The 14,007-nt window shown below is 33.0% G+C and overlaps 1 protein-coding gene across 1 annotated transcript; it reads left to right on the top strand.

Annotated features, from left to right (window-relative positions):
• Positions 1-5,324: 5,324 nt before the first annotated feature.
• LOC115890922 lies at positions 5,325-10,484 on the top strand. Its single transcript, XM_030911287.1, has 2 exons — positions 5,325-8,951; positions 9,114-10,484. Exons 1-2 carry the CDS (start codon positions 5,325-5,327, stop codon positions 10,482-10,484), a joined length of 4,998 nt encoding a protein of 1,665 aa, XP_030767147.1.
• Positions 10,485-14,007: the final 3,523 nt, after the last annotated feature.

Genomic DNA, 14,007 nt, shown 5'->3' with positions numbered 1-14,007 from the left:
ATTTTATGTGTAATAATTTAAAAATTAGTAGGTAGTTTTAATATTTTAGTCAGTTTTTTCCTATTCGTCTAGTCTTATGGCTCGTTGTATATTGTATTATAATATAAAAATAATTTACCTTAAGACCAACTGACAGTAAGTGAATTAAAAAATTTAAAAGAACACGGGACAAGTAAATGACGTCTAGGGCTTGACCTCGCCAAAATTATCGTCGATTATTATCATTCCCTAGCTTGACATAGATACATGTGTTATATATTCTCCTTTTAAAGTTTTGTCAATCTTTACATGTATCTAATTTTATTTTGAACTTAAAATAATCTCATCTTCTTTCATAACTTAAAATTCTAATAACACAAACAAGACCTTTAAACTTTTTTGAACACAATTAGCGTTTACAAGTTTTTTTTTTATTTTAATCATTACAGCCATAATCTTCCATATATTATTTTTTAACAACAAATATGTAATAAGCGATACGAATTAAACTGTTACGTAATCAAGGGCGAGATTTTTAAATTTTTGTTGCGACCCATGGACATATTCGGCGCCGGGCTGACTAACAGGAATTTAAATTTCCCGCTGGGGATTCCGGTGGTAGCTTAGCTGTAAAAAATGTCAAGTTGCCACATTTATTTATTCAGGGTTGCTCACCACATACGACACGGTGTATTCTAGCTAAACGATTAGATTTTTACAAATTTTAAGTTTTGGGTTCGTTGAAGGACTATTAGAGGTACAATTTAAAATTATACAGAGTGTCCCAAATAAGTAAAAAATATTATAGTTGTATTTTTTTAAATGGAACACCCTGTATATTATTTTATTTTTGGATTCTACGATTGAAATAAAGGTAAATTTGATTAAGGTTTATCACACTTAAACCTTACCGTTTCTGAAATATTTTCAATTTTATGAAATTGCAGTAAAAATTTTAAGGCTTAATTTCTCCAAGGGTGTCAAAGTTTATAATACTAAATATTTACTGAAGATTATTTATTGATCAGATATTGTGTTGCAATAATAAACATTTTACTACCTTATACAGAGTGTCCAAAAATTTATATTAAATAATTACTAGCTTTAAACGGCTATAACTTGTTTAATTTAAATGGAACACCCTATATATTTTACGTGAATCAGATGCACAATGTAATTGTCTATCAAATTGTATTATACCATTTTTACCCATCCCTTCAAGTTTTCGTAGAAAATGCGTTTCCTTATAATTTAGACCTCATTTATCAATATACCTATGGAATATTGACATTTCAAATTTTTTTATAGCACCATATATGTACAAAATATACAGGTGGTAAATATTGCAACCCATTGGCATATAAAAAAAAACTATTTAAATCTTTGTAAAAGAGTATACCAATTAAATATCCCACCATTATTTTTGACCAAAAACACCAAACATTTTAGTTAATTACATACTTTTAAATTGTTTTAATTAATAAGCTGTTCTAAATAAATATGCATTTAATCAACGTAAATTGCCATTAATCAACGTAAACAGTCAATTAATGTAGTTTGAATACTGGGATCATATTAATTGGTCCTCTTTAACAAAAAATATTTGAACAGTTTTTTTATTTTTTAATTAAATAAGTGAACTATAGCGTCAATATTAGTATCTGTATCCTTTGAAAATTTGTTACATCTTTAAAAATAAGCTAAAATGTCAATTCCATGGATATACTGATAAATGAAGTCTAAATTATAAGAAAATGCATTTTATACGAAAACTTGAAGAGATGGGTAAAAAATGGTATATTACAATTTCATAGACAATTACATTGTGCATCTGATTTACGTAAAATATATAGGGTGTTCCATTTAAATTAGACAAGTTATTGCCGTTTAAAGCTAGTAATTATTTAATATAAATTTTTGGACACTCTGTATAAGGTAGTAAAATATTTATTATAGCAACACAATATCTGATCAATAAATAATCTTCAGTAAAAATTTAGTATTAAAAACTTTGATACTCTTGGAGAAATGAAGCCTTAAAATGTTTACTGCAATTTCATAAAATTGATAATATTTCAAAAACGGTAAGGTTTAAGTGTGATAAACTTTAATCAAATTTACCTTTATTTCAATCGTAGAATCCAAAAATAGAATAATATACAGGGTGTTCTATTTAAAAAAATACAACTATACTATTTTTTACTTATTTGGGACACTCTGTATCTTGTAAAAATAATTTTAAATTGTAGCTCTAATAGTCCTTCAACCAACCCAAAACTTAAAATTTGTAAAAATCTAATCGTTTAGCTACAATACTCCGTGTCGTATGTGGTGAACAACCCTGTTTATTTCCTGACATTGTCATTCGTTTTGACAGTTCAGTTTTGTATTGGTTTATAGATTTTTTGTGTAAATGAATTGTGTTAATACTTTAAGCTTAAAAATGTTTACTAGCCGACCTTACAGTCGAACATTGTTATTTTTAGAACTACTTTTAGTGCAATTTGGAGTAGAAGATAGCTTAATAGTCATTGCAAAAAACTCATCACAACCTTATTAGAATATTTTGAACGGGAAAACGGTAGTAATGGCCCTTTATGTCCTTTAAGTGCTGTTAAGGAGGTGAGTTTTGTTGATATAAATAATTTTATATATTTATAATTAATTTATTTTTGTTTCCTAAAATATTTTAATTAAAAGAAAATATGTAAAAGTGTGGAACGTTCTGCCGGTCAAGTTTAATCACGTGACTAAAAGTTTATTTTGTATGATCTATAAACATTTGCATTTGAATGAGTAAAAATTGATATTCGTTATATCACTAGTTCAAACATGTAACTAAAATAAGAAATATACATTTGCACAACCCCAGTACACTAAAATTGAGACAAAAAAATAAAAATCGATCGTTGTTTATAATAATTTTACCATTTTTACAGAAGAATTATTTTACATAACGCATAACCCAAAAGGGACGACTATCGCGGTCTTTATACCGGGGAGCAAGGAAAAAGACACCACCATTGAGCCGTACATGCTCAGAACTGCAATGTAAGGACATCGAGTTGGCGAGTCATCAACTCTAGGGAGGAGGGTCATGGTCAGGTACCCACAATAGGAACTGACCTAAAATCTAAGGTGGAAATAGAGAAAGAGTAGATTGTAGATTCTGGACAACACCGGTATCAGATTTAAGGAGAGACCAAGTTAAATAGGTGGAGGAAATGGAGACAGATCCTCCAGCCTCCACCTCACGGGTACCTCAGCCGAAGACAAGCTTCTAGACTGTGAAGGGCCCAACCCCAACCGTGGAAAGGTGGATACTCTCTAAGAAAGAACATCTGTTTTCAGAGGAGGATGGGAAATACCCATCCCCAATTCCCCAACAGGGAAATCCTCATGTATGATAAGTTATAGACTGTATGATGAATTATAACTCAAGAAAGAGGTAACACAATAGATCTTTACGCACACAATAGATCTTTAAGGTACCAGTTATTAACTGAACACTCTGGACAGCCCACCTGATGAACGGTAGGTCCAGAAACCGGTCGTGGGAGTTAGAGTTGGTTCCCCCTTAACGACAAACAACAATTTTTTCTTTTTTCGATTTTTGAAAATTGAAAAATATAGCAGTCCAAGGCAAGAATTTTGTATTTAATATATACTAAAAGCTGCAAGAAAACTGTGTTTACCTTTGTATATATTAGAGCGGCCGAAGAATGCTCTTTTCCATCTTTTGGCGCTGACACTGTTCAACATCGCCGATTCAAATTGTTAAAATTATTTTGTTGTTTCGTTGGAGAACCAACCTCTGAACGGCCCACCTGATGAAGGGTAGGTCCAGAAACCGGTCGTGGGAGTTTTTTCACCAACTGAAAATAATTGTAGCCAAAAAATAAAATAAGAATTTAAAAATTGATGAACTTATTTCATCTTGGTTTTGAATGGTATGAACTTGTTATGAACAATAATAATTATTGCGATGTTCCATATAACCAACGTCCTTATTATTTTATGTTGTTTAATTTTGCTGTTTAAACTTAACAGGAACTTCCCTCGTGTTGAAAAAAAGATCATTATACATTTTTAATTTATATTATGTTATATACTACTGTATGATCGAAAAAAAACGGCGTCCAGTTGGTTTGGAAATGACGATCGATGACATTTCCCATATAATTTTACATATAAAATGACTAACCTAACCTAACCGTTTTTATTCGATCATACTGTGTATTCGTCTAATTAATATTAAATACGCGATATTTTTCACGATATACTTCACTATATAACTTTTTGACATCCTCCTATACAGGGTGCGTCTCACTTATAACTTTTATATCTATTCTTATAAAAATCGAGATTCGGTATATGTTAGTATATGACATAAATTAGGAATGATTGACGTATTTCCTTGTTTTCGGTCACTTCCTGTTTCATTGGAAATAACTACAACTTAATTTTTAAATGGAACACTCGGTATTTTGTTACCTTATTCGATAGAAAATTACACTCTGAATAAAATCACGAATCATATGTCAACTTTTGACATTTTCGAATATGGTTTATTTTAAATTGCAACATGCGAATCATAACGACAATTTGACTCGAAATACCAAGTGTCTGGAACCAAATTATTCGTAAAAAATGCTTTTTCCAAATATGCTAATGAGCCATCCTTGTTCCATTTGAAAAAAATGAGATATGATTAAAAATACGTGTTTAGTGGTCATTCAGTGTTTTTATTGTCTTCTGTTTTCCTATTTTTATGTGTAAAGTTACCTTTAGTTATTGTACGTGTGGGACGACCTTAAGATTGAGAGTCGTCTGTCAAAAGTGATGAAAGAAGATGGCGGAACAATAAAGTAGTCAGTAATACGTCCGCTGTTTTAATACAAGTTTTTTAATTGCAATAGTAATACCTCTGAGTAATACTATCAACGAAGAAATAGTTCAATCTACAACATATTTGGTCCTTCGAGCCGGATAGCTGGGTGAAATCTTCAATTATTTCAAAGATTCAAAGAAAATCCATACTTTTCCGATCAATTTCTATCGTTCAAGGTCGAAGCCGGACGAGTCCATTTGCGCAAGACGATCCAGAATAGGGGAGTTGCGTAGTAAAAGCGGTGCGAAGAGTGGACTGGTCCAACTGCATCGGAAAAGGGGAGGACACATCGACGAAAGCAGAAAAAAAATACGTTTTGAGAGCCGTGCCCGGGATTGGTAAAACGACGACGCAAATTGCCGGTGAGTCCGTTCCTATTTACCTTTATTATCCTTTTCTTTCAACGGGAAGATAGGTTTGCTCCAAGTTCTTATTAATAGGTTTTAATATCAAAATGCAAAACGAGGAGACAAGGGTTCTTTTAGGGAAACGTAGAGTTTTCAAACAACGACATACATTATTTGAAAAATATTTTAAAACCCTAAAGGAATCCTTTCAAGATACTTCGCCTACCGATCGTGAAAGGTTTAAGATTGCTGAATTAAAGTTACGTTTAGAAAAATATGAGAAATTAATACAAGAATACGAGATAGTTCAAACAGAGATAGAGATAAGTTCAGATGATTTAGATACACAAACGTTGGAAAGAGAAACTTTTGAGAAAAATTATTTTAGTTTATTAGTTGAGTGCAAGGAATTCTTAAGCATCTTTGACAAGGTAATTCCAAATTCTCATAGCGAATCGAGTAATTCAAGTAACTTTGATGTAGGCTCAAGTAACAATAATAAAAATGATTTCAATGTAAAATTACCAGAAATAAAATTACCGAAATTTACAGGTTGTTACGATAATTGGTTAGAATTTCGAGATACATTCGATTCACTTATCAATGAAAATTCAAGTATAACAAACATTCAAAAATTTCACTACCTGAGGGCAGCATTGGACGGCGGTGCCATGCAAGTTATTCGTTCTATAGAATTTTCGGCTGACAATTACCAGATAGCGTGGAATTCTTTACTTCAAAGGTATAATAACAATAGCGTTCTGGTAAACAATCATGTCAAAGCCATATTCGAAATGCCCACATTATCTAAAGAGTCAGCAAGTGACTTAAGAAAAATGTTAGATAGCCTCTCTAAGCATTTGTGCTCATTAAAAAACTTAAATCAACCGGTTGAGCACTGGGACACACTTCTTGTTTTTGTATTAAGTCATAAGTTAGACAAATCAACACTTCGAGCATGGGAGCAAGTTAAAGCAGCGACAACTCAGGGCAATTCGGATACGGTGACATTAAAAACATTCAAAGATTTTTTACGTTCAAGAGCCGATTTCTTAGAAACAGTTTTAATGACCAAAGAGGTCAAGATACAATCTCATTCATATCAAATTTCAACAAAGTTCAAAACTGAATGCATTTTTTGCAAGGGTTCAAATCATTATATACAAAATTGCAATGATTTTTTAAAGCTTTCAACTCAAGATCGTCTTAATCAGCTTAAGAATCGAAAATTATGCTTAAATTGTTTACGCGGTTTTCATACGATCAACAATTGCCTAGCAGGACATTGCAAAAAATGTACTCAAAAGCATAATACAATTCTTCATAACGACTTTCAAGTAAATTCAAGACCAGAGCGTCCAACAACTTCATCAAATAACGCATTTTCTGCAACTTCAAGCATTGCTTCGGATAATATTCTATTATCTACAGCACTAGTTCAAATTAAAAATTCAAAGGGATATTTTCAAACATGCAGAGTTTTATTAGATTCTGGGTCCCAATCCAATTTTATTACAGAAGATACATGTAAGAGATTAGGTCTAAAGACATTTCCAGTAAGTATTTCTGTTTCGGGTATCGTTCAAACTCCTTTTCAAATCAAACAGCGATGCAATATTACTGTAGTGTCCATGCATAACTCATTCAAAGCTGATATTTCATGTTTACTTCTACCTACAATTAATAAAGGTTTACCATTCCAGTCATTCGACCTTTCAAATTTAAATATTCCTTCCAATTTGAGGTTAGCTGATCCTGGTTTATCGGTTTCTTCAAAGATTGATATTCTAATTGGTGCTGAATGGTTCTACAATTTATTATGCATTGGTCAGTTCCGCTTAGGACCTAATTTACCTACGTTACAAAAAACTGTTCTAGGATGGGTAGTCTCTGGAAAATTATACAATGATCCTATTGCTGCGCAATCCATGTGCAATTTTAGTACAAGTTCAAACGACGAAATCTATTCTTTATTGAAAAGGTTCTGGGAAGTCGAAGAAACTGTTCCACCTGGTTCAAATGTGAAATTCTCCTCAGATGAACAGCTTTGCGAGGACATATTTTCTAAAACAACCGAGCGAAAAGACGACGGTAGATTTATTGTTCATATTCCCTTAAAATGCGATCCTATTATTCTAGGTGATTCTCGTGAAATTGCTACCAAAAGATTCTATTCTTTGGAGAAGAAATTGAATCGTGAACCAAAGTTAAAGGAAGAATATGCAGCATTTATGAACGAATATATTCAACTTGGTCATATGCGAGAAATATCTAAAATTGACGAACATTCTAATTCTGGTTTTCTGCCACATCATGCAGTTGTTAACGAAAATAATCAAACTACTAAGCTTAGGGTTGTGTTCGATGGCTCGGCACAAACTGATAATGGAATTTCTTTTAATAGTTTGCAGCTAGTTGGTCCTACCATTCAGGATAATCTTTTTTCCATTTTATTAAGATTCCGACAGGGGCCTATTGTCATCTGTGCGGATATTGTTAAAATGTATCGGCAGATAGAGATTCATAGATCACAAAAACATCTCCAAAATATTCTATGGCGTTTCGATTCTTCAGAGGAATTAAAAACTTTCGAATTACAAACAGTAACTTACGGTACTGCATCAGCTCCTTGGTTAGCTACAAGATGTTTAAAGCAATTGACCATAGATTATTCCAAAATATTCCCACAATCATCTCATTTCGTGGCATCCAATTTCTATATGGATGATTTGTTGATAAGTTGCAATTCAGAAAGTGAGGCGTTAACAATATGTGACGAAATTTCAAAAATACTTTCTTCAGGCTGTTTTCAACTTCAAAAATGGGCAACTAATAGTACCAAAATTCTTCAGCACATTCAAAATCCTTCTACTATTCTTAAAATTGGCAAGGATCAACGAACCAAGATTCTAGGTTTGTATTGGTCTTATGAAGACGATCAGCTAATGTACACTATTGCTGATTTTATCAGTTTAAATAAGTTTACCAAGCGTACTATAATGTCTGATATAGCTCAGATTTTTGATCCCTTGGGACTCTTGGGCCCATGTATCATTTTAGGAAAAATTCTTCTTCAATCACTTTGGTCCTTAAAGCTTGACTGGGATGAGTCTCTTCCAGCTACTATAGACAATCAATGGCGGCAATTACGGCAAGAACTACCAGTACTTAACATTTTAAAAATACCCAGATTTGTTTCAAATACGTCAATCGTTAAGTTGGAGTTACACGGGTTTGCCGATGCCTCTTTACAAGCATATGGCGCATGTCTATACATTCGTAGTATATCTTCCAGCGGAGAGATTCAGGTAAAGCTTTTGACAGCTAAAAGTAGGGTTAGTCCTCTAAAATCGTTAACAATTCCAAGATTAGAACTGTGCGGTGCTCTCTTGTTAGCACAGCTAGTTGATCGAGTGAAAAATTCAATGACTTTTACTTTTGATGATATATTTCTTTGGTGCGATTCCACTGTCTCTCTTGCCTGGATTCGTACTTCTCCAAGTACTTTGCAAGTTTTTGTTCAAACCAGAGTCGCTCAAATACAAAGGTTAACACAACCTAACCAATGGCATCATGTTCGAACCGCCGACAATCCTGCAGACTTTCTTTCCCGAGGTATTTTGCCTAGGGCTCTTTTGGATTGTACTATGTGGTGGAATGGCCCACAATGGCTTAGCCAACCTAAAGATCAATGGCCCTATTCTGCAGCTACTTTTGAAGGAGAACTCCCAGAAGTTAAGAAACAAAAAATAATTCTCGCAGCTTTTCAAACTTCAAATTGGATTAATATTAATAAATTTTCAAACTTAATGAAACTTCAACGGGTGGTCGCTTATTGTCTTAGATTCATATACAATTGTCGAAATCCCACTGACAAGCAATTTAAACCTTTCAAGGCAAAGGATTTATCTGATACTCTTAGATACCTTATTACGATATCTCAAAAGGATGATTTTGCAGAAGAAATTCAAACGTTGCAAAGGAGTCATGCGTTGCCAAGGCAATCTAAGCTTCTTTCTTTAAATCCTTTTCTAGACGATGAGGGTATTTTACGTGTTGGTGGACGTCTTAGTCAATCAAATTTTAGTTTTGATGTCAAACATCCAATACTTCTTTCGTCCAAGCACCATCTTACAAAATTGCTTTTTAGACACGAGCATCTAAGATTATTCCATGCTGGACAACAACAACTGCTTTATTCAATTCGTCAACGTTATTGGCCACTGGCTGGTCGCAATTTGGCTAAACAAATTGTTCATTCCTGCATAAAATGCTACCGCTGCAAACCACTGCAACCTTCTCCAATCATGGGTAATCTTCCAAAAGCGCGTGTTACTCCTGCTCCACCCTTTTATAATACTGGCATAGACTACGCAGGTCCAGTATATTTGAGTTCAAAAAAGGGAAGAGGAGCCAAGGTTTCTAAAGCGTATATTGCGCTATTTGTGTGCTTTGTGACCAAGGCCACTCATTTAGAATTGGTGAGTGACTTATCAAAGGATGCCTTCATTGCTGCCTTCCGGAGGTTTGTAGCACGCCGTGGTAAGCCAAGTAATGTTTATTCCGACAACGGAACAAATTTTGTAGGAGCCAATTCAGAGTTACGAGAATTATCTCAATTTTTAAAATCGCAAGAACATTCTTTACAAGATAGTATATCTAATATTGGCGTAAATTGGCACTTCATACCCGCATTCTCACCTCACTTCGGAGGAATTTGGGAAGCCGGTGTTAAGTCGGCTAAAAGACACTTGACTCGAATAATCGGTAGCGTAAAACTTACTTTTGAAGAGTATTGCACTATATTGGCAGAGGTTGAAGCAATCCTAAACTCTCGTCCAATCACTCCCATGTCCTCAGACCCCAATGACCTATCCGCTTTAACCCCTTCTCATTTCCTTATCGGACAACCGGCAACATCACTTCCCGATCCAGACCTTAGAGACATTTCAACGTCACGCCTTTCAAGATACCAGCTGATGCAGCAGTGCCAACAACATTTTTGGTCCCGCTGGACTCGTGAGTTTCTTAGCGAGCTTCAGTTACGCACCAAATGGAAAACTCAGCAAGCAGCACTTCAAGTTGGGTCTCTTGTTGTTCTCAGAGATGACCACTCTCATCCACTTCAATGGAAACTCGGTAGAATCGTCTTACTTCATCCAGGATCAGACGGCATCGCTCGAGTAGCTACTATCAAGACATCAAGTGGAACTGTGAAACGGAGTTTTGCTAAGTTTTGTGTATTGCCGATTGAGGTTGAAAGCTGACTCTTTCAAGGCCGGGGGCATGTTTAGTGGTCATTCAGTGTTTTTATTGTTTTCTGTTTTCCTATTTTTATGTGTAAAGTTCCTTTAGTTATTGTACGTGTGGGACGACCTTAAGATTGAGAGTCGTCTGTCAAAAGTGATGAAAGAAGATGGCGGAACAATAAAGTAGTCAGTAATACGTCCGCTGTTTTAATACAAGTTTTTTAATTGCAATAGTAATACCTCTGAGTAATACTATCAACGAAGAAATAGTTCAATCTACAACAATACGATTTGGGCATCTTTTAACCGGCCAGAACAAGGCACTAAACACATTAGACGATCAAATCTATTTTCCAAGGCTCCTTGATTAAAAATTAGTGTTTTGAACACAGCCACGGCATTCTAGATTGAAATTTAAAATACAATTTTGTTTTAAGTGAAAATGTCAAAAATTGACGTATGATATGTCATTCTATTCGGAGTATCATTTTCTATCGAGTAAAATTAAAAAATACAGAGGGTGCCATTTAAAAATCAAAAGTCGTAGTCATTTCCGGTGAAACAGGAAGTGGCCGAAAAAAACTGAATACGTCAATCAATCCTAATTTATGTCATATACTAATATACCAAATCTCGTTGTTTAATCTGAAAAAATAAAAAAGTTATAGGAGTGAGCAACTTTTGAGACACACCCGGTATACCTAAGCTAGAAAATTCAGATCCACCGTCAAAATAAAATATTCACATCGTATCGTATATCGAATGAACGAGGCAGTCCAAAATCCGCCAGCATATTAAGCACAAGCTATATGCACCCCCCCCCAGTTATTCTTTTATTTCTATTATTACTATAAGTTGAAGTGGAACACCTAATATATTATCAAATAAACCTTATTGTATGAGATAAGGAATGCGAAGAATTCTCAAGTGAGATAAACGCCATTCATTTCCCAGTCGGAATAGATATACGTATGTATTTAGATAATCACTTAATGGTTCGCCGTATTTTGTTTATAATTTCGTTTAAGCAAAGCCTATATAAGTGTGTAAAGTTAATTAAAAACCTGTTTGATTTTCTGATTTTTTCAATGCAAAAACATAATATTATGAGATGATTGTTAACATTGTGTAATAAATGACAACTCAATTTACAGAAATAATTTAAATAGGAATAATTTATTTGATAGTATTTATATACATATAAACATAAGTACCTATTTTGATAACACATAAATATATAAATATAACATAATAACTAAAGTAATACATACAGCATTATATTTTTATATATTGTATGGTGCAATATTACACAAATTCATATGTTTAATATTACCGGCAATTCTGGAATTTTATTGCAATTTTGATGTCTGAAATTAATTTTTTTTGTTATTTCTTTTAATTTAATTTTGCTACAAAATTTCAAACTTTTGATTAATACAGCGTTTTGGGATTACAGGGTGATCCAGGCTTCCGAAAGAGCTCTATACATATTAGGTTTTTGATTTGTGATTTTCATTTATTTTTTTACGTAATGTGGATGTAATGGTAACACACATATTGAAATTATTTTTTTCAACATACAGGGTGATTCAAACATATTTTCAAACTTGTATTTTTAGAGTTGTACATTTTGAAATAGACCGTTTTTAAACTAAATTTACTGCTTATATAAATTCCGCTCAAAATTCTATATTCGAGGAATTTAAAATTCTTTTAACTATTTCTAAAACTTTCTAAAGTACTATACAGGGTGTCCCAGAAACAAGTGCAAGTATTTTAACTGGTCGTATAGTTCAACCCCAGAAAAACGCCTATGAGGTTTTTCTCGCGAAAAATTTTTTTTGAAAATTCGAAATTTTTTGAAATTTTTTTTGGAATTTTTGTTAGTTTTTAGTTAAAAAACATATTTTCTTGATAATATGGCAACATAGGTATTAGATTAAACTTACAAGAAAGAAAATCCAGAAAAGATCCAACGGTTCTCAAAATTTTAGCAAAAAATCATTTTTTTTTTTGGAAATTGTAAAAATTTTTAAAAAAGTAAAATGACTCCGTTATTTTGGACTTATTTGAAAAACGATAAAGAGAAAATATGTTTCTTTATCGAGATCTACCACCCCTTAAAATACTTGCACTTATTTCTGGGACACCCTGTATAATATTGCCTTCCACAAAATTCAGTCTATCAAAATTTGCAAACTTGTTTGATATATACAGGGTGAGTCAAAACTAAATGTCGTATTTTTCTCCACTATTTTAAATAGTGTATTTTGTATCATAATTAAACAGAGTTTTGTTTAATCTTTCTTTGTTATTAAGCACTTCCTATACCTAAAATAGATATTTAATAAGAAAATTGTATTTTTTGGAAAATATGAGACAAGATTTGACTGTACTTTTTGTATAGTAGACTTCTATAATTAAAAGGGTCATACCTATCTACTATAGTGTTGGCTTTCTGTCACATAATAAATATCACGTTTTTTACTAATCCTTTACATTTAAAAGTAGCCTTATCAGAAAATAAGATTTAGTTAAATTCTCCAATCTCTATGAACTGTATTAAGCATATGCATTGCAAAATTCATTCTATTGATAAGTAGATCTTAATGTTGTTCCAATTGATAAGGATTTATTTTTTTGTGTTTCTATAGTTTTATTAATACTTCTGACTTTCCGATATTTCTCGAACGGAATCATTAGGATTTTCTTTTAATATTAATAAGACGTTCAGCTTATTCTCATCTTTTATATCACATCTAACATTTCTGTTTTTTTTTTGTATAATCCACATTGTCCGTACTATCAAACCTTAACCCGTACCATATAACCATGATTTAACTTAGTAAATTCGCGAATACGGATACTTGATATGCCCTTAAATCTGGATATCTTTGATGACAAATTCTTCCTAAAAAATGTGTGTACCTCTGGCGGATTCATCTCTCCAAAAAAGTCCTTGGGTATTTCACCACTGTAAAAAAATCTACAAAATAAAATAATTATTTTTTGTAAACACTGCTGCCACAACTGCTGCGTTAATCCAACGGAGACTAATTGCCAGCAGTGGTTTACTGATAAACAAATTTGCCGGACAAACGGACAGAAAATTGCTGAACGTTTCGGGAAGTATATCTCTTCCCCTCAGCGTCGTCGGAGCAAAAAAATCCAAGAACAAAGAAAAACCTATTTAAAATATCTAAATGCAATTATTCGAGAACACTTTAGATTTTTTTAAACAGATACATCTATAAAAACCGTTAACATTCTGTAAAAATGACATTATATCAAGTTAAACTTTAAAATTAACAATGGGAAGTTGGCAAGCATCAACGGGAATTCCTCTCTGTCTTGTGCTAAACGGATAATACTGGCCTCTCTTATATCAAACTACCAACGTAAATTCCGCATCCAATAGAACTTTTACATTTGCGTCTAGCCCCAGCAAGGCAATTATTAAGCTTTGGTTAGCGTGGTTATTTGGAGGGTGTTAATTCATTGATTAGTTGGTTATTTGGTGGGGTTGGTTGGTTTTTACTAA

Source organism: Sitophilus oryzae, unplaced genomic scaffold (assembly GCF_002938485.1).
Source record: "Sitophilus oryzae breed Bouriz unplaced genomic scaffold, Soryzae_2.0 scaffold_937_pilon_pilon, whole genome shotgun sequence".
In the NCBI taxonomy this organism is placed as follows: Eukaryota; Metazoa; Arthropoda; class Insecta; order Coleoptera; family Curculionidae; genus Sitophilus; species Sitophilus oryzae.
The sequence above is the reverse complement of the archived record's forward strand: the minus strand, read 5'-3'. Positions and strand labels throughout refer to the sequence as shown.

Excerpts from the sequence above, each read along its gene's own strand:
- LOC115890922 (XM_030911287.1), top strand. The coding sequence starts at position 5,325 with ATGCAAAACGAGGAGACAAGGGTTCTTTTAGGGAAACGTAGAGTTTTC. Across the intron at positions 8,952-9,113 it reads TTGAAGGAGAACTCCCAGAA|GCAAAGGATTTATCTGATAC; the intron begins GTTAAGAAACAA and ends AAACCTTTCAAG.